General features: G+C 31.2%; 1 protein-coding gene across 17 annotated transcripts in view; it reads right to left on the bottom strand.

The window, feature by feature from the left end:
- The window catches only part of rg (A kinase anchor protein rugose), a 480,528-nt gene that overhangs the window by 54,389 nt on the left and 404,665 nt on the right, over positions 1–21,474 (bottom strand). For 12 of the 17 annotated variants that reach the window (XM_036366220.2, XM_070110254.1, XM_036366224.2 and 9 more), the window contains 8 exons: positions 21,000–21,126; positions 19,446–19,565; positions 19,222–19,368; positions 16,503–16,959; positions 16,230–16,324; positions 9,321–9,461; positions 7,301–7,440; positions 5,497–5,710 (listed from right to left, as the gene is read on the bottom strand). In XM_036366220.2, coding sequence (XP_036222113.2) covers positions 5,497–5,710; positions 7,301–7,440; positions 9,321–9,461; positions 16,230–16,324; positions 16,503–16,959; positions 19,222–19,368; positions 19,446–19,565; positions 21,000–21,126 — 1,441 coding nt within the window. The remainder of the gene's footprint in view (positions 1–5,496; positions 5,711–7,300; positions 7,441–9,320; positions 9,462–16,229; positions 16,325–16,502; positions 16,960–19,221; positions 19,369–19,445; positions 19,566–20,999; positions 21,127–21,474) is intronic. The other 5 variants (XM_036366228.2, XM_070110257.1, XM_036366226.2 and 2 more) reach the window with 1 other exon arrangement.

Raw genomic sequence — 21,474 nt, 5'->3', positions numbered from 1 at the left:
TGAGCTGCAGCGGTCAATGGATTGCACGAGCGCACGAAGCGCGAAAAGTTTCGCAATTAAAATCGCGTTAAGCGTTGCACAAGCGAAATATATTTATATAAACACACACACAAATACATATACACCAAAACATCTAAAGGCAAGTAATAATGAAACACTGAAATGAGAATAAAAAGAAAACAAGTGCAAAAAATATTAATATGGGCAAATCTGCAAGCGAACACCAACAAAAAAAAAACAGAAGTAAGAATAGCAACAACAACAGATTGCTACCACAGTTACGATAATTCAGCACTTTACGCGCCACTTTCCCGTCCAGCGCCCCCAAAAGCTGAGTTGTGTTGACACAAATGAAATTTATGAAACTTCGGCAGCGAGCAAAATGCGCCAACGAAGCGTGGCAGGTCTGTGTGGTAGCGCAAGAGTGTTCGTGCTGGCGTGTTGCATTCATGCAGCAAGGCGTCGGAGCGCGCAAGCGAGCGAGTTACACCGCATATTACGCTGTGTTTCAATAATTACTAACCGAGATAATACTAAAGAACAAGAAGAAGAAGCAGAAAATGAAGAGCGCCGAAAAACGGTAAACTTAATGTCGAAATGGGAATTGATAAAGCAACAACCACGATCACTTCTACAACAACAGTTGGGTGGCATTGTATGTGCCGCCGGTTGTCAGTGATGTGGCATGACAGTGTCGTCTCTTGCAACATTGTCAATATTAACGTCAAAGTAAGCAGATAACTCATTAAACGACCGACAGTCGCCGTGCCAAATTGAAGGGTTGTGGCAGCGGTAGTGAGGGGTAACGAAAAATAAGCAGTTGCATTGAAAAATTATCACTATAATTACAGCGGACATTGGTCGCGCTTATTACTGATGGCCCTGGCAAGAACTTCGTGATTACGCGCGCATAAATGAGGGATAAATTTGCGGTGAAAATAATTATTGGTTTGCATAATTTGTTGCACGGTTTATTGGAGAGGATTTCTCGATTAACGAAGGGACGAAAATAGGATGAAAAGCATATACTTCTTATTGCAACAACGTAAAGCAAATAACTTAAAATTTTGAGGATTTTAAGCGTTTTTAAAAATTTTAAATTTTTTTACATTCTGTAAGTAAATTTTAGTTATAACCAAAAACCCTGAATAAAGAACATTTAAAGTGTTATAGAATTCCGTGGATAGTTAAATATGAGCACCTTGAATTATATTGTTCATAACTGCAGTCGTTTGTTTTGAGGGATTGTTTTTATTTTATTCGAAAGTTTAGGTATCCGACACTGCTGTACTCTACGCCATCGTAAATTCCAACTTATTTTGGAGATGATTCGAAGCTGAATGGGAAAGTTGTTGGAATTGTGCACAAGGAGCCTTCCCTAATCTCTGCGGGGTCACTGTTAGGTACTTAATTTATTTCGCTTATGGTACATGAAACAGCTGAGAGTTTTTATAAGAAGATTTCTTTGATTTCTATATTGTCCTCGAGTTACTTTTTTTCATTAGAGATACTTGTATGTATATTAGAAAGGGTTAAACTAGACATTTGTCTTGATGACTAGTATAATTGTGTGCATCGTAGATTGCAAATTCGGATATTATTTCACTCAATTATGTAAAAACTCTCAAACTGTGTCAGTATGGCAATAACGTAACATTTTTGTGAGAAAACTGCCGAAAAACCATAAAAATCATATTTCACTCAAAATCCGTTACCTCAAATAAAAACTGAAAATCTTTTTCCTTGCAACACAAATATCCCGTCCAACTCTTAACGACTTATATATAAATATAAGTTTTAAAAGCAATGCACATCGACGAGAGTAACAGATTTTTTGGTTTAAAAAGCTTTCACGTGTAAGCTCGTACTTGCATTTATGTACTCGCATTATGTACTCAGCCATTAGCGGCGGCATTAACGTTGCCCAGCAGCAAAGGACAATGCAGGAAACGCACACGTGCCAAACGCAGAGTCGCGAGCGAGATTCGGCGGATTCACGTGCTGATGAGCAAATATGCGAATGCACGCACATACAATTGTAAGTGTGTGAGAGGGTAGCTTAAAGTGTAAACACATCATTGCTCGCCAGGCACTTTTGCTGGCAAATATTGACGCAACGAAAATATGATTAAGGGATCTTCCCTTGTATTAAAAAATATGAAAAAATTAAGCGCTCTCCGGAGCAAAAATTTTACATATTATTATATATTATAAATAATTTACAAGTTATATAAATTTATGATATTAACAAATTACTGGTTAATTTTTTCATTAAAAATGATTTGCTTATAATTATGAAAATTTCCAATGAGCTACTGCTGAACTTCAAAGCGCTACATTTGCGTAAAATCTAACGAGATTTGCGACAAAAAAACTGCAAAAATTTCAAAACTACTTGCTAAATACTTATTTAAACCAAATTTTACACGAACTACGATTAATTACGACTTGAACACTAGTTTTACTTATAAAACGCATAATTTGGAAGAACGAACAACTTTATATACTTAATTTTTTTTTGTTAGAGCGAGCTCACAAACTGTTTAGGGGGTCTAATTTACGTGTTGGGCAATATACCTACAATCGTTTATTTCAATCTTAAAGTTATTTAATTTTTCTTTAAAAAAAATGCTGTTAAATTTCAATCAATAAGTAAATGAAATTACAAAACAATTGTATATATATAAACAAATATATATATATATTTATAAAAAGTTATACAACTAAATTAAATTTATATTTTTCGATAAAAAAGTAAACAAATATTTGACAGAAATTTTTTTTTTTTGGAAATAATACTTACTTATATTTTAATGAAAAAAATTGTTAGGTGAAAATTTTTAAATGAGAATTTTTAAAAGTTTTTTTTCAATTATATTTTTTTTAAATTTAATATAGATAGTAAAATATATTTTTTAACAAAACATTTAAATTCGTTTGAAATACTTTAAATTTTTATTATTAAGTGCGAGTAAATTTTTATTATCAAATCATTAAAATTAAAAAAATCGTATATTTTAAATATTTATTTGACGATAAAATAACTAATTATAATTTTTAATTAATACTTTTATTATTAATATTAAAAAGTAAATATTAAAAAATTACTATTAATTACATAACAATTATTTGCTGGTAACAAAAATATGAAATTATTTAAAAGTTCTTTAATTTATACTATTAACAGTTGTAAAAAAATTGATTTTTTGAAATCATGAAGTTTGGAACAAAAAAAAAATGTTTAATTATCAAATATTAAATTTTTATTATATTGTCAAAAAATAATTATATATTTTCAAAGTAATATTTTAAATAAAAACTAAATTTAGTTAAAGGAAGAAAAAAAAAAAATATATATTAAATTATCATAATTTTAAACTTTTACACATTTTACACCATATTTCCAGCCAAAAATAATAATTTTACTAAAATTTATTAAAAACAAACTATATTTCAACAATAATTTAATTTGTAATAAAAAAAAGAATATTTTTGCTTAATTCTTTTATTGATAATGCTATATAACTACTATAATTTTTATAAATGAATTATATTTCTAAAATTAATTAAATGAAAAATAAAACTAAAATTCTTTCACTTGAGGTGTGCAAAAATGAAAATGCTATTTCCTTAATTTCTTTTTTAAACCCCTGCAGTTTGAAAGCTCGCTCTCACATATAAGTTTTGGAACAAAGAACTCGTAGAAAATTGTTGACTTTCTTCACCTGATAGAACTGAAGTTGTTATGTTTGCGGTGTTTGGCGTTTATTAGTTGTTGTTTTTATTTAATACACATACGAGAGTTTTAACATTTTTTAAGCATAGATTTTAAATTTAAGTCATACATTTCATAGTTTGCGTGTTGAAGAGCAGCGAAAGAGATGTGTTTCAATGCAATTTTATTTTTTTTCAAGTATAACCAATTTTTTATACAAATAAAAGATGTTGATGAATAGTGAAAGTGATAGGCATTTTGACGTAAGCGAGTTTCGAAGAAAAAAAAATTTTAATGGATAAAGAAAGAGACATTCGAAAAAGGAAAAAGTTTGATTAGTTTTCGGTACGGGCATTGCTATATAGAAAAATATTTAAATGGTTGTTGTAATACAGTTTTAGAGGAAGTATTGTAAAATACATATATAAGAAAAAGTTTTCAAAATATTTGTGGAAAATATTAGAAACATTTTCGTGATTTTTTTTTTTGATATTTCTAAAAATTTCCAAATATTTTTGGAAAAATATTGAAACATTTTTATACGTGATATTTTTGTATAATTTAAAAAACTTTCGAAATATATTAGAAATAATTTAGAAACATTTTCGTATAATTGTAAAAATATTTTACTAATTGTTTTGAAATTTTTTTCTTAATTTTTTTTGGAACATTTTTGAAAAGTTTTCGAAATATTTTTGGAATGCTTTTTAAAAATTTTCCAAATATTTTTCGGATAATATTCGTAACATTTCTGAAACATTTTCATTATTTGTTTGAAATATTTTTGCAAATATTTTGAAAATTTTTTCAACAAGTATGAAAACCACACTTCTCAACTGGTAAAGAGGCCATGCAAATAAGTAAACAAATATCTTGTAAAAATAATAGACACTTATTGGTGGCACTAGCGGAGGCTTTAGCTGGAATTTAGAAAATTTCATGACAGGGTAATGCAATTCAAATGTCTTAAATAAATTTTATCAAGCATAATTTATGCAAAAACCAAAATCTATATATAAAATTATTATGTATGTAAGTGTTGCCACTAAATTGTAATCTGGAAATGCATTTAAATTAAATTAATTAAATAAGCTAAATTATGTTTACTTTTTTATATGGAAATCGCAAGGCCACGCTTAACTGTAGACATTTATAAAAAAAGAATTTAAATAAAAGAAAGAAAGAAGAATTATGAAAGAAATATTTTTCTGCTCTCGAGTGTATAGCAAAGATTTACAATTTAAGAATTCATAAAATAAACACTTCATGCATTTGTAAAAGTACGCAATTTTGAGACCTACTTAAAGCTATAAATTATAATAATTTTTTCATACTTAGAATTACAGCAAAATTTTACAGCCAATTATATAATTTTTACGTTAAATTTATCAACACTTGAACATGGCAATTTATATATATAAAATATAAATCAAATACATACATACATACATGCCAGCTATGCGCAAGACCGTTATGCCTTAGCAAATACATAAAATCGTACTTAGAGCACTTAAGTATATACTTACAAATACATACATACATATATATGCATGTACATATGTAAAAAATTTACAATATTTTCAAAATAAAAAATCAGATATTTCAACATGTCTAAGCTTTTAACACTTTTGTGCCCACAAATTGCAGCACAAATGTACATACATATATATAATCATTAAATACATACAAGTATATACATACTGGTACTGTTAATAAATGGCCATAAATAACGGTAGATTGTCGTCTTATTTGCATATGATTGGAGAAATCGCAAAACTCACCTGCTTCAGCAATAAATCACTATTCGCCGACAGACATGTCACCAAATATTTGGTTAAATTCAGAAATGAGCCCAAAACTTCTAAAGTTAAATGCTCGCGCGATGAACGTTGCAACATAAACGAGATGACTAGGAATCCACGATTTTGTATCATATGTTGTTGTACGGTTTGTGATGTTTCGACTAATTCACAAATGAAACCCAAAAGTTTGGAACTGCAAGTAGAAGGTGGAAGCATTGGCAGTCAGTGTATTAGAAAAGTTCTGATTTGGGTTTATAACAAGGTCAATTTTAATTAAAGACAAAAAAGGGTAAAATTTTTGCATTGATACTGTCATATGAACTTTTTCGTATATTTTTTGGACAGGCACAAATATATTTATGAGGTCATACAATTTCTAGCGCAATTAAATTTCGAAGTAAATTATTATATATATTTTTTTTAGGTTTGAGATAGTAGTCTGGTAACTTGGATTAAGAAAGTCGACTCTTTTTTGTCGAAAGTATTATGATATTGTAATAAGAATAAAATAGAATCACCAATAGAAATATTAACGAATTTATAGCATCTTTAGCTGAGCGTCTCGTAGTATCTCGAAAGCGAAGAAGCACGCAGCTTGTCTTTCTAAAATTGCCAGAATGAGTGTCAGTTCAGAAAAAGTGACTAACAATGAGGCCTATGAAGAAGTTTAAGGTTTATTATACGCATCAGGCATAGACGATTGATATGTACAATAGTATGATTTGTCTACATATAATAATAAATATAATTTCATGATATATATTTAATCTGTTGTTGAAAATATAAAAACGTTTTTCTCGAAACAACGTTCTTATTGTCGGCCCGGATGATAAAACATTTCCCATCCAATCGATTGGGCTGAATTTGTGTGTTATTCTACTCACCAATAGCTCTCACGACAACTATTTACAATCTTTTTTTATCGTTAACTTTCCATTTTATAGCCCGATTTCTACTTAGATGAATGTCACTTTTTTCGAAGTCAACCATTTTTTTAATTTTTCAACGAAATTGCTTGAACAATAGTTTCAGTTTCATTCTTATTACAAGCCTAGCCTCAGCTGAAACTCAACTTAAACTTTTAGATATGATCAACAATCTTTCAATATCATATACACGTATATAATCTATTTAAGAGGTGTTTAAGGTGAATAAACTTGGTTTAACTTAGTCTAACTTAAAGAGCTTCATGCATAAGGAAGCTTCGAAGCACCTCACAATTAAATGTTTTGGGACAATGAGATGGTCCTAGTACTTATTTTATAATAGTTTCATAAACATATATCACTTTCTGACGCATTTGTTAAACGGGGAATTTGTCCAAAAATGTTTAAAACAAAAGTTTATCAACTCTGTGATATATATTTGGGATGATTTTTTAAATAAATCTAACTTTTTCTTCCAAATGTCTAAATATTTCTGCTCCTTTTCTGGAATAAATAGTCAACCTAACTCAACTAAGAGCACATTTTAGAGAGTTAAAGAATTCAACTTAGATATAATATATTTCAAACAATTTCTGTTTAGATTTCACATCGCGAGATTAACACTAGATCAGTAGGGAGTACTTTAACGTAGCTCGCTTCATTTTATCATTCTTGAGATAAACCCTTAGACAGGTTCTAAGGATATTAATTTTAGAATTTTAAAAAGATTTTTTACAAAATGATTTAAAGCATCAATAAATGCAGATACAATTTAGGTTCAGACTTTTGCTGTTTATTTGAAATTAGTGTTATATTTTTTCTTATATTATTTAATTTTAGATTTTTAGCTTACTCACCATAGCGTCGGATCGCGTTTTATATCGCTTATGCCCTCATGTGCCATATCCAGTTGCGAGAATAACGGAAACAGCACTTGAATGCCACCAATGGAGTTTAATGTACAGTGTATTGAGTGTGTAACGACGGCCTTAACGTCCTGCAGAAGTGGAATTATAGAAGAAAGGAAAATAAAAAATTCGGTATGTGCAACGTTTATGGTAGATACATATATTAAATATTATATAAAGGAAGAAAACGAACTAGAAGATATAGCTTTTAGAAGCGCATTGCTATTTCAGAAATCAGTTTTATTTTCTTTTTACATGCAGAAATATGAATCTCATTCATCCAACTTCAACCTGTAGCACATATGCGTAGCTTATCACGGATACACGAGTATGAGCGGGTGTCTGTTTTTTTGGGGGAATGGGTATGCCTAGTCATATACAGACGTATATATTTGCATAAATATATATAAATGATCTGTTGAAAGTAAGTTTTTGATATTTATATAAATTTCGATTTCTTTCTCATTAAAATTTAGTAATCGAATACAAATTTCGTTTTGAGAAACTGCTGGGGATATTATACATATATATGTGCATGTAGACAAGTTCTTCCAATATCAAAAGTATTTAAACACACGTATTTATATACATATGTACATACTTGGCTATATAAGAATAGCAGCAAAATTATGCCAGAAACCCCCTTGGCTTTTATAAAGTATAAAATATCAAAATTGAAATCGAAGCTTTGAGAAAATTGTTAGAGCGACTGATATTTTATTATTTATTTATTTTTTTACACATGTTTTTTTCTTATACACATTGCCATAAAACAACCGCAGAAATAAATTGCATAATAAGCAACTGCTTACCAAGCTTTAAAATCTCTTTGGCATTTAACGGCTTATTCAGCTAGTAGTTAAAACTTTTCTTAAGCTGAAAATGTACTGAAAAAATGCATAAGAAGGCTAGTGTTGCTTTCTATCTGATTCGGCGTTCAGCTCTTTATTCAGCTAACATTTTCTTAAGCTGGAGAAGTTCCTAGAGCCCGGTATTTTTTACCAGCCGCTTTCATTTAGCACATTATTTAACTGTAGTTTGTTTAAACTCAATTAGCGACGATATTCAAAAGGACTGAAAGGCTACGTATGAATGTCGCAAACACTAGATTAATTGAGAATTAGTAAGCATCGCTGATTGCTCCTGTTTAAGCGGCAAGAAAACCATTCAAAAATATTTCTGAAGGAACTCGCCAAAGTGAGTTTTTGAGCGTATAAAATTTAGGGTTTGCTTGTGAACAGAAAAAATACAAAGGTCTTTACAAGAACTCAATGCCGATCGTTCAATGTGTATTGCAGCTGTATGATATAGTGATATGATATAAGCAATTTCTTCGGAGATTACATTGTTGCCTTAAGTAGATCGGATCGCTATGTCATACAGCTATCATATAAACTGAACGATCGGAGTAAAGTGCCTGCATGGAAAAAAATTTAATTTTTTATTGCCGATTCACGCTTTTATATCTGAATCAAGTTATTGTAAGGAACCTTTGTATCTGTGAAGGGTATTATAGCTTCGGTGCAACCGAAGTTAACGTTTTTTCTTGTTTCTCTTTTATGTTTTACATAGTAAATTTGTCTATTAAATTCTGCGTCGAATTAGCTATGGTCTTCTGTAGATACGCAAACTAGTCCCTTAGTTTTTCCTTTTCCTTTTTTTTTCAAGAAGCTGGTCATTTGTTGGAACCGGCAATATCGAACCACTATAGCATGTAGCTTCCATGGAAAAAAAATTTGGCATGGATTATTTTCTAGGGAAGCGCTATGATATCTGAAGTAATTTTCTAGAACGACCTACTATAGCATTGAGCTGCCATACAAACCGATCAAAATTAAGTTCTTGTGTGGATACCTATTTTTTGTGAAGGGTATTATAGTTTCGGGCAGCTGAATACTATATCCATATATATAATAAATAAATATATTATATATTAATACCATTACTTTTGGCATTTCGCTCGACTCACCTGTAACATAAGTGCATGCGGTGTATGTACAAAGTATGAAACATTTCCTTTGGGTGCAGATTGTAGACATAGCTGGCCATCGGTTGCCACTGGATTGTACATGAAGACGATGGCATTTGACAATTTGCCATCATAGAGTACCTGCAGCGCCAATATATGCATGTAGATGTGTGTGTGTGTATATTTACGTTGTTAACATAAGCGCATAAGAGGGTTGCCACATCGTTGCAAAAAGAATTGAAGATAAATTGATAGAAAAAATTAGTAAATAAAATGTGATAGGAATATGTATGTTTATGTTGCATGTTTGTATATACAGATATGTTCGTACACATGTACATATGTGTGTAAGTAAGTATGCGTTTATGCAGTTGAAGGACATAAATCGTTGGACGTTTAGGCGGTAAAATGACGGTGCGCTTGCGAATTGGTGCGGCTCAGCTCGATTTGCTGCTCAAATTTGTTTTTTGTTTTTCTTGCTTTATTGTTATTATTATTTGTTTTTGTTTTTGTTGTTTTGACACTGCTGTACATTTGCATTGATTATGAGTGTTGTCACTTAACATTTACTTTGCTGAGGAAAAAACACCTGATATCGTTTGATAATTAAAAACAAAAACAAAACAAAAAAACAAAGGAGCGGTATAAAAGAATTGAATGAAATAACGGCATACACATATTAAATTAAAGCTGCTGGTGTGGCAAAAAGCATTGCAAGCGCGTAGGTAACGATAAATAATTCAAATTTATACTACATAAAAAAATTAAATGTCAAACTATTAAATGTGCTGTCATAACTTTCACCTATGACTATAGTGTTAAAAATATAACTATATATACCCAGTTATAATAAAATATGCTACAAAAAAGTCAACAAAAAATTTGATTGGCTTATGCGCTGGCCGTACAATAACAATAATAATAAAATTTTACACATTCACGCCACCTACAGAGAGCGAGTGGCTTTTATGACTATATTTTGCATGACAAAACTTGCCAGTAAATTTGTCATTAATGTCAGCCGGCGCTGGCATATATATAAACATTTATTTATAAATTTTTTACGCTTTTGTTACAACGAGTTGTGAACAGCGAGTGTTCAATTGAAGGCAATTATTTGTCAACTGAAAAATAAATTCCGCACTTTCATATATAAATTTTAAATTTTTTCCTGAACTTTATAAAATAATATAGTAGTGATAGTGCAAATTAAAGAGGTTTAGTTTTTTCTGCTAAAAAGAATCACATAATATTATATAAATAACAGAAACTTAACACAACACAGCATATTAAGGGACACACAGGACACACCTAGTGTAAAATTAAAAAAATAAACTGATTTTGTTTAGCCCTTTTATAAGATGGAATACTTTAAAAAAAACATACTACAATTTAAAATCGATATCTCAAATAGTTTTTGTGTTAAAGCTTTTCAAAAGCTTTTCTCAAAACTACATTTTTAAAATTGACTTGAGTGAATATTCGTGGACAAATCATCCGATCACTATCAAAGTTTTTCTGCGTGTTTTTGACATAAAGATCAAAAATCGAACAAACGAACGGAAACGACCAAAATTTTGGTAAAAATTTAACTTTTTTAAAAGCCGCCGCCATTTTGTCAAATTTTGTAGGTCTTTGTACGGACAATATCTTCCAGTTAGTAGATATTTTTTTTTAGATTTATGTGATTTACGTATATATTTTAATTAAAAGTAGGAATTGTTGCATTTATTATTTACAATTACAGGCACTGATAATAGATAGATAAGGCTATAGGTATGCACCGCGACCTATGGTCTATTATGCCCTCGGCACTCATATTAGAAACATATTCTATCTGAATTTTATTAAGACCGATAGATGCGGTATAAAGTCAACCGGAAGTTCGAAAATATGTATGTCAGGTATATGGTATTCTCCCGAAAGTTTAATACTAGAACTCACAAATTGACCGCTATGTTCGAAAAAAATCAGCCAAATACACTGCAGTCCAGATATTTCATGTCTGGGTTCTTGAAAAGTTAAAGCCCCATTTTTTCAATTTTTGGGCATACTTTAACACTAATACCTTAAGGGCATTATTTATGCAAAATTTTATCACGATATATTCTTTAGTCTTTGGTTTGTATACCCGAAGTGAAAGAATCAGATAGAACTCAAACTTGTATTATATGGGAAGCAGTATTTCAAATTTTAAATGGAAGGCTCCAAAAATAGATTTACTCGAATACAATAGGTGTTTACGGCTTTGGCAGACACTAGGATGCATTTTAATTAACATATATTGTGAGCATTTTGACGCAAAACAAAAAAAGGAGAGTCTAACAAGTTTCAAAATCATTGCAAACGGCTGATGGATTTTATAAGACTTTCTTGATGCAGAAATATGCTCGTGTGCTTGCTACTATCTGTCGAGTAGTGATCAGTTATAGAATTTTGTATCTTTTTTAGTGTTGGTCGGGGCAGAGATCGAACTTAGGTTGTGGGTAGAGATCAGAGGGATAAAGTCGGAATCGAATTTTCAAACCTAAAGGAAAAAATTTTAATTTTTGTGATTATAAAATAGGTTTTCTGATATAACATTAAATAAAAGAGAATGACTTCTTAATATAAATTTACGGAAAAAATGTGTTTAATATTATCTAAGTTTGTAGCGTTTCTTATTAGTTATCTAGCTGTAGTTGACCAGTAAGCGATTTTACACGAATAAGAAATACGTACTTATGTATAGTAAAATAATACTTCAACTAGTTGCTTCTATGCATGTCATAAGCTGCCAATAAAGCTTATTGCTTGCTGTGCTTTCCATTTTGTTTTGAAACACTCGAAAATGCAGGCAGCACTCACTTGCACCACATACAATAAAGATCACAAGTATACATATACGATGTGTACATGGGTAATCGATAAGCCGCTTTCTTCAAATTCTGCTGCTGCTATTTGCCGCTCCTCATCATTTCACGCTTGACTAAGTATAATGCTTCCCGTAAGACCCAGCTACTATTATTAGACTTGGAATAGCTGCAGCCAGAACAAAGAACAGCAAATTATAAGGCAAAACAACGATACAGCGGGTTGTAGGCGGCAGGAAGAGTGGGGAAATTTGATGAAAGTAGAAAAGCTGCAAAGTACTCAAGTGCTTAATTGCTTTCGAGTGCATAATCGATGCAGGAGCATGTTAATTGTATTCATATTTATACGCAAATCTCTAAAGTGTGGCGTGAACACATATACATGAGTGTGTGTGTATGTATATGTGTATATTACAAATACAAAATACGCATTAATAATTGCCACAGCTTCGCTGCTTAATGTGGATTGTTGAGTTAAAAAATGCTTGGAATTCAGAAGAGAAAATATATAGAGAATTACAAAAAAATGCAATTACAATAAAAATGCATAAAAACAACAAAAAAAAAACGTATCTCAAACGAAAATAAAAATGCAGTATGTTCTACAATACCTCTGAATTAAATGAATTATACCCTGAAAGTTAGCAAAATCTTCTCCAATCACTAAAGTTTGGCACTCACAGCGCAGAGTATGCCTATGCGCCCTGAAGTATGCTAACAATTTCCGCTGCAATGCAACTGAATGCAGCTGTGCAGACACAGTGGAACGCCTACAAGACGCCCTAGGTAGGTGTAGGTCTCAAAGGCCAAGTGAAGGACGAAACTTTTTATTGTTGTTGCATGCTAAGCTAGCTTCGCGGGGCTCATTCAACTGGCAGCGCAACACACTCGAGAGTTAAGGCCGCAGCGCTTGTGTCAGTGTAATACAAATACAAGCGCTTTCTATAACTTTACAACACTCAAGTGAATTACTCAACATGTTTGCTATATATATATATATATACATATGTGTGTGTGTGTATTTGCGATTGAGCGACATGATGATGTGGAAAAGCGGCAGCACGCTGCGCTGCGTCGCCTTGCAACTCAATTAATTGCGAGCGCGCGAATTTCATGCTCTAATAATTTCGATAATTGAAAAAAAAGCGAGTGGATCGCATCCTTGTGCTTGTATTTGCACTTGCAGGCACATGTGTGCGTTTGTGGGCACCCATTTGCACTTGAGCTGCTGCGAAGCATTGAAAAAGTCGATTTTTCGCATTGAAAGTTATTTGTTGCAATAAGCGTTTGCTCAGAGTTTTGCACACGCTTGCTTTTACACATTTTCTATTCCGCTCGCCTTCTTTCTATCTGTTCATTCATGTTGCTTCAGGGATACGGTTGTGTTAAACTTTTAATTGCTTCGCCTCTTGAGGTGCATGCATGATTTTTGTAAAGTTTTTCGTTCGCCTCGAAGCTGCAGCAACAATGTGGTGGGTGTAAATAAATTTTCTGCGAAAACGAAATTCAGTGGAGTGGTTTGCATTTCAGAACTCTTAGTTTAGATCTATAGTTCTCACTTTTTAGGTTTAAATTCAAAAATTATAATTTTAATTTTAATTATTTTAAAAATGATTTTAACTTTACCTTTTCGTTTTTGAGCCGTAAAATATATTATTTAATATTTTGTTTGAATGTAAAGCGTAATTTTGAACTTTAGATATTTTAAGTGACAAAATATTTTTGAATACTATACTAATCTTATGTTAAAATTCTTTGTTTGGTTTTGTTTTATCTCCTTTCTACTTTTCTTACTAAATAAGTTTTAAATGCTCTTGAAAATACCAAAAATGTACAATAATAAATACAACCTTGCCATTAATAAAGCGATATTACTTAATATCTTACGACGTCTAAGCGGTTTTTCCGAACGATTGACGGACCTTATGAAAAACTGTTTCGTACAAGAGCTCAACTTGAAGAATTTCCAAAATGATATCCTTAACTTTTTATAGCTTAACTTTTTGTGTCCGATATATTTTTAATTTGTCCTTTTTGAAATAGGTTGGCGCGTAAAAACATGCATCAAAAACATTGAAATTAGCAAAACGAAACTAATTCTTAACTGTTTTACCGTATTAACTACGATATACTCGTACATACATTTTCATATAAAGATTTATATATGTTCTGAAATCAGTTTGAATATCTCTTTTATGTAACGGGTTTTTTTAGACATGTGGTTTGCAATGAGGCCATACTTTTTTCTGCGGTTTTGTTGACAGCTGTTGTTTGATTTACACTTAGCTTGATTTGTAATTTCATTACGAACAGACCTAATCTCGAATAACGTTCGCAAATGGTGTAAGCTTATTACTAAAATAACATTTTGATTCGCGCGACGCATTGCGCGTTGCGTCGAATATCCGGTCGACATAATCACCCGAGTCAAGCATTCGAAAAACCATGACTCGGTTTCAAATCGCTAGGGGGTAATGTGCATTCACGGAAACGCCGTACAGTGCGCACCAAAGGCACTTTTGCTGCTGTAATAAAGAAAATTGTCACAATTTGGAGTGATGATAGTCCACTAACCATTGCTCAGATGCCATTACATCCTCATAAAGTCACTGTTTTGTGTGCTCTATGGGCAGAGGGAATCATTGGTCCATATTTTCTCAAAAATTAAACTGACCATAAGGTTACAGTCAATGAGCAATGTTATATCTCCATAAGAGAAGATTTTCATGTATACGACCTTTGGTTCCAACAAGACGATCCTACATGCCATACAGCCGACGACATAATCAATTTATTGAGGTAATCTTTTGGTGATCGCATTATTTTGCGTAGTCAGCCTGTGGCGAGGCCGCCAAGATCGTGCAAGACTATTAATGCCTTAAACCAGAATACCCGCCGCGTTATTGTTGCCCGACTGCTGTACAAAGTGGTCGAAACTAGGGCCTTTCGGCTGGTATTTATTCGAGCCAGCCGCGACAGTTACTTAATTACGAAGCAATTTTTAAACATAATGGCAAACCCGTTTCAATGTATAAAGCTTAATTCTTGGCCATAACATTAAATTAAATGCTTAAGAACTTATCTAAAAAACACCCGGCGTCAGTTGATTGAATTTTTTAAAGTACTCTATATACTCATCATCCTTATTTTATAATGCTCGGTCGGGCAAAATTCGGGTCAATTACGGTAATGACAGCTTATTATAATCCCATAGATGTAATAAGTTTTGAACAGTGGTATCAGATCTATTCTTGGTTAAATTGATGGACAGTTTTAATCACCACGTATAGGCATATTTAAAATATGTGTTGTAAGATGAAAGAAGACGAGTTCAAACTCGTCCAGCGAATTGAATTCAGTTAACTGCTAATTAATTATTAAATTTTGTTATAATCACAAAATGTTAAATGTTTAACTTAATACAAAATTCTGAGAAACTTCAAAACATTGAAAAAAAAATTATAATTTCAAATATACTTGTAATTTGAAAATAAGTACATATTTTAGGTCCCTAAAAGGTCGGTTTGCTAGTTAATAGCTTTCTACCACAGCAGCTTGCACTTTATACAAGTCAGTGAAGTTTGAGCTGATCAGAAATAGAATACTATTTTTTTTTTTTGCAAAGCAAAGCATAGCAGAATGTTAATGAATACAAATATAATATATGAAATGTACAAATCAATACACTTATTATTATTATTATTTTGATTCTTTTGTACTTTAAGCGAAAGCAGTGTATTAAATGCGAATTAAAAAAATTAATATTTTTATTTACAAACTGAAGGAAAAAAACAATTATTAATTATTAAATTTTACAACTATTGTTTAAAGCCTTTTTACAGGCAACAAACGAAACATTTAAGCGAAAACTCAAAAATTTTTATTTCAAAGCCACATTAACACACACCAGACTGTGCTTTACAAATCGAAAGTTTGCTAATAAGCGTTTGCGAAAAATAAAAAGGTGACCTTTTTAGCAAAGTAAAAATCACATATACAGAGAACATAATAAATGAATATGTAATAAAAGAAGAATGTAAAAATATAAAATGCTTACAGCTTTAAGCTGAGTCATTTCTTCGGTCTGACTGGTGTATCCTCTCAAAAGCTCTAAACCGGCAGCGGAAGTCGACGAAATGCGACGCAATTGCTCTAAAAAAAGAAAATGATCACATGCAATAAAGAAAAGCAAAAAAAGGAAAGTAAGATAAAACAAGATGATAAAGAAAAAAATATCTTAAAATTAAGTAAAAATCACTTGGCACAAACAAAGAATGGGAATTAAAGCAAAAATAAAAATATAAACAAATAAATTGAAACAAATAAATACCAAATGATGTATTTCCGGTTGGCAAATGACACAAAGGATCTGTGATGATTTTGTTGTTGTCACTAGCGCCCGCAGCGCCGCCAAATTGATTATTGTTTGCATTCGCAGCTGTATTATTTCCGCCAGCGCTGTTGGCGTTTGCCGCTGCTGTCGGCTGTGCGGCGCCTGTACTGCCCGTCGCCGCAGCGCCACCGGACGTCTGATCGACGACCACCACACCGCCAAGCGCATTGAGCATCGCATTTGCCGAGGCATTTCTTGCTGAGAGCACAGCACGTACTTTCGCAAAGGCCGCACTCAAATCGAGCTTCTCATCGGCCCAGTCGATGGCTTGCGCCTCTTGCTCAGCGAGCAGCACCGTCGTCGATACAGTGTTGTTGCTGTTGTTGTTCTGACTCACCCGTTTATGATTGTCCGGCAGGTTCAAATAGCACTCGTTGTCGAAGCGGAATTGTGACTGTGTGCGTTGCGTTGTTGATGGAATTTCAAATTGTAAAATAGAAATTGCGTAGATGAGAAATTTTGAAATTTAATTAGAATTAGGTCAGCAATTAGTAAATTTTTTTCGGTAGTTTAAAATTAGTAAAATTTCAAAATCAAAAAATTTTTGTTTGAAAAATTAATTTTATAATTTTTTTCGAATATTTTACACAGCACACATTTCATTGTAGTGGTAATATTAGCATTTTTTTGTTGGCATGTGTTCAAGTGCACAGAAAAAGCATGTTGAGCGAGTTGTAGTAAGCGCGTAAATAGAATAAGAAAAAGAACAAAATGACAATGGTGAGTTTATTTCGCATCGTAGTAGCTGTAATTTCTATAACTTTACAATTCAACTAACGATAATAAAGTTTAATAAGGTTTCTGCGTAAATATTAAACGTAAAAAGCCAGTGTAATGAAAAAAAATTATTTCTAATTTTTTATTTTTTTAATCCAAATTTTTTATTTAAATAATTTTCTTTATATAATATATTTTTTTTTAGTTTTTTATTTTATTTACGACTTTTTTCTTTACTTTTTCAGTTTTTATAGGCATAAAGAAAAATTTTTGATTACTTTTTTTATTAATTTAAATTTTTTATTTTATATATTAATAATATTTTTTACATTTTTTTGTTAATTAAAACTTTTTTAGTTTATATACATATTAAAAAAAAAATCTTTTTTATTTTCTATTTTTTTGTATATAGCAATTTTAAAATGATTTTTTTGTATTTATTATTTAGTTAACTTTTAAAAAAAAATGTAATTCTTATTCTTATTCAATTTATTTCTTAATTAATTTCGAATTAATAAGACGGGTCACCAAAAAAAAAAATGTTTTGCATATGGGTTTTACTAAATATTTTTGGTTAATATGTCGGCCTTCGGCTGTTGCAGTCAAAAGAGAAGAAAGAGTACGAGAGATAGTGCCGCTTGCATCGCTCGTTTTGTATGACAGTATATGTAAATTTCAGAGGAATATTGGGTATCATAATTTTGTTTCCTGTAAAAACCTGTGTAAAATGTCTTCGCGAAGTTGTAACTAGACGCTGACGCGTTTTGAAATATTTGCGGCGAATTTATTAATTTGAAGGTGATTAGGTGAACATCTTTCAGATATGTGAAGAATTTTTATCCAACGCTTTCAGAGGCGCAAAAAATTGGTATCTTTGTGGGAACTCAAATAAAAAAAATTATAGATTGTGATGTTTTTGTGAAGTTACTTAGAAAAACGCCAGAAATAGGTTTAAGGCATTAGTGCATGGTTTCCTTGGAAAACATAGGCCTGACAATTATGATGAGCTGAGCACAGACATGACTACAAGTTTCTCCATCCAGGAAAGACGTTACCAAGGCAGGGTACTGAAAGCATATTTGGCGATTAATTAGATAAACTTCTACAAAACATGACAGGGAATGTAAAACTGTTCACGTTTAAACATTCGGAGTATATTTTAAAATGTTTAATGTAAGAATGAACCCTAAAGAAATGATCGATATCTCTTAATAATTTCTTTATATGTAAAATTTTTGTTTATTTTTATTGAGTTGAATTTCTCCATGCTTTATACACAAAAGCAAAGAGGTATAAAAGCAACAAAAATAAGTTATGAATAATCCGTGCGCAAAAATGCTGTTGACCAGTGTAATTGTTGTTGTTTGGTTTTTTTTATGTATATATTTTATTTTTTATACTTAATTTTTATACTTAAAATTTTTTTTTTTGTTTTGGTTTAATGTTATAATATTATTTTATTTATGTTTTTTATTTTTAAGTATATCTTGTTTTTTAACTAACAAGTTTTTCCAAACCTTTTTTTTGTTTTTTTAAAATTTTTTTTGTATTTATAGTCTTATTTTTAAATTTTTATTTGAATCAAAAAATATAATTCATATGCTTAATAAATTTATTCTAAAATACATTATTTATTTGTTCTTATATTAAATTTTTGTTTTGCATAAAAATTATATATTTAATTTTTTATGTACTCTTAAATGTTTTTGTTTTTATTGTTTTAATTTTACAAATTTTGTTTCATTTATTAAAATTATATTTATATTTATATTTATATTTATATTTTATTTTTAATTTATATTTATATTTATATTTATATTTTTATTTATATATATATTTTTTTATTTAAAATATATATTGCCATGTTTTTTTATTTTTTTATGTTTTGTTAAATTTTTTTTATATATTTTTCTTTTTCTATATTTTTTATTTCACTCACCTTGTAACCGGGCCCCAGACGATGCATCGCGCAAATCTGTTGCGTTGTCAGCGCTTCGCTGAATAGATAAATCGCTGACATTTGTCCGCAAAAGACACGCTCCTCATCCAGTTCGGGCGTTGCGCCGATGTAACACTTGTCGAATGGCTGCAAGTAAAGCGCATTGAGGCACATTTGCTCAGAGTAATAAAATTTTATTAATGAAAACGCCTGCTGGTACTCACATCGTTTGTGGAAACGAACCACGCCATTTCGGTACTGGACGCCAATTGTCCATTAACGAGGCACTTTATTTCGCTTTTCGTCCAACGATTATATATGTACACTATGGCAATCATGTACCACTGCAATAAAAAAAAAAAAATTAAACAGGGTGGTAAATACGTATTATATAAAATTATTATAAATTAAGCTCAATGAAGTTAGGGCGAATTTAAATTATAAAGGTTCAATAAATAGCTTTAAACCCAGTAAAAATTAATCATTAGTAATACTTTGATTAAGGAAAGTTCGGTTAACTCAATTCTGATTTACTTAAGCTTTGAAGTACCTACAGTCCTTAATGGAATCTTTGGAGAACTCTACTTTGCTTTATTTTCAACTTTATTTCAATGGACTTCCGAAATTTTCCTACCCTTCTTCTTCTTTAATCGAAAAGTGTTATTTGGAAATATCTAGAAAAGCCGCGACTGAAAAATGTTGCGGTGAGTCTCGGACTCCACGACCAACTTTAGACTGGTAAGGGTTAAGTGGCCCTAATCTGATAAATAGGGTGATTAATACCGTAAAGTATATTTTCAACATACTTTATTTACAAAGCAACCAGTTGACCTTTCTGTGAATCCTTTGGATTAAGCATATTCACTTTATATCATAAATTGTAGGACATAACCTCGAAATTAACAGGATTTAACATTTTCAGTATTTTTTGTGATAATATTTTGAACAGGTTAATCGAAAGTTAGCGATATATCGTAAAGGGTCTCAGTTTAGAGAACAAAATACCCTGAAATGAGGTTGAGCTAAAATGCCCGAAACTTTTGCGTATAAAAACAGGGGATCAGAGAAAATTGATTACAATTGCATTTGGGTTCAGTTATTTGACTGGCTGAAGTCCACAATAGAATTATGAAAAATATTTGAAAATATATCTTATATTTGATTTTTTCATAGCCAATGCAATTATTTCTAAAACTTTTCTTAAGTGGAAGGAAGGGGGTTAAAAAAATATTTGCATAACAATAAAAATGACTAATACTTTTTTCTATCAGTTTTTACCAAAAAACCAAAATTAACCATGTGACGATAATGCGGCGTCCTATTGACCCTAGAATTTATTTTTAATTAATTAATTTTGCTATTTATGTAAATAATTTTCGTTATATAGCTGAAATTCTGATAATTTATTGCTTTATGAAAATGTTTCAACCAACCATTTAACAAAATTAGTGGAGTTTGTTTAATGTTGTCAAACCAGAGAATATAAAGGATTAATTCATAATGATTTTTTCACAAAACAGCTATTACAATCTCAGAAATGTTGGTAGGTGAACTAAAAAGCTGTAATTTCCCATCATGAAAATTTCGAGAATCAAAGCACTACCCGTAATTGCATCAATAATACCGAGTGAGCGTGACTTTATGACAAAACTCATCGCTGCTACCTACCATTACAGCTAAGCCATTCATAAAAGGCGAAATATTGTAACCACTTAAGTTAAAAAGAATTAAAACTCTCAAAATTGCCCTCCCAGTGCTTTTAACTAGCACCGACTCACCTTTCTCGGTTGAAATTCATATTTCACACAATGCTGGAAACCTTTCCCTTTGACTTTCATCGATGTAAGCACCAGACAATTGCCCACAAAATGAGCTGTATAGCCGACGCCTTTCGATGTTTTAAAACTGGAATGAGAATGAGAGCAGAATTGAAACAAATATTTTCACAAATTCGAAAGTGATAGAGAAATGTACATATATATATATATATTTGTGTGTGTGTGTGCTGCTAGCAAATGAAGGCGATAGCAATGAAGCCAAGGCAAAAATTTGAGCAAAATGAATAAAGCAAAGAAGAAAATGAGGCAAATTAGTTGCGAATGCTTGAAAGTACCAGTCGAAGCCGAAGCGGCAGGACTTTGGCACTCTCATAAATGAAATGAAGGGTATGAGTACCGTAACAATGAGTATCGCTGCCCAGCTGACCGGGGAGGAATTAATGAATTGCAAATTGCAGCAATATTTCAAATTAAT

This window comes from Bactrocera oleae, chromosome 5 (assembly GCF_042242935.1).
Source record: "Bactrocera oleae isolate idBacOlea1 chromosome 5, idBacOlea1, whole genome shotgun sequence".
Lineage (NCBI taxonomy): Eukaryota > Metazoa > Arthropoda > Insecta > Diptera > Tephritidae > Bactrocera > Bactrocera oleae.
This window is presented reverse-complemented; position numbering and strand designations above follow the sequence as displayed.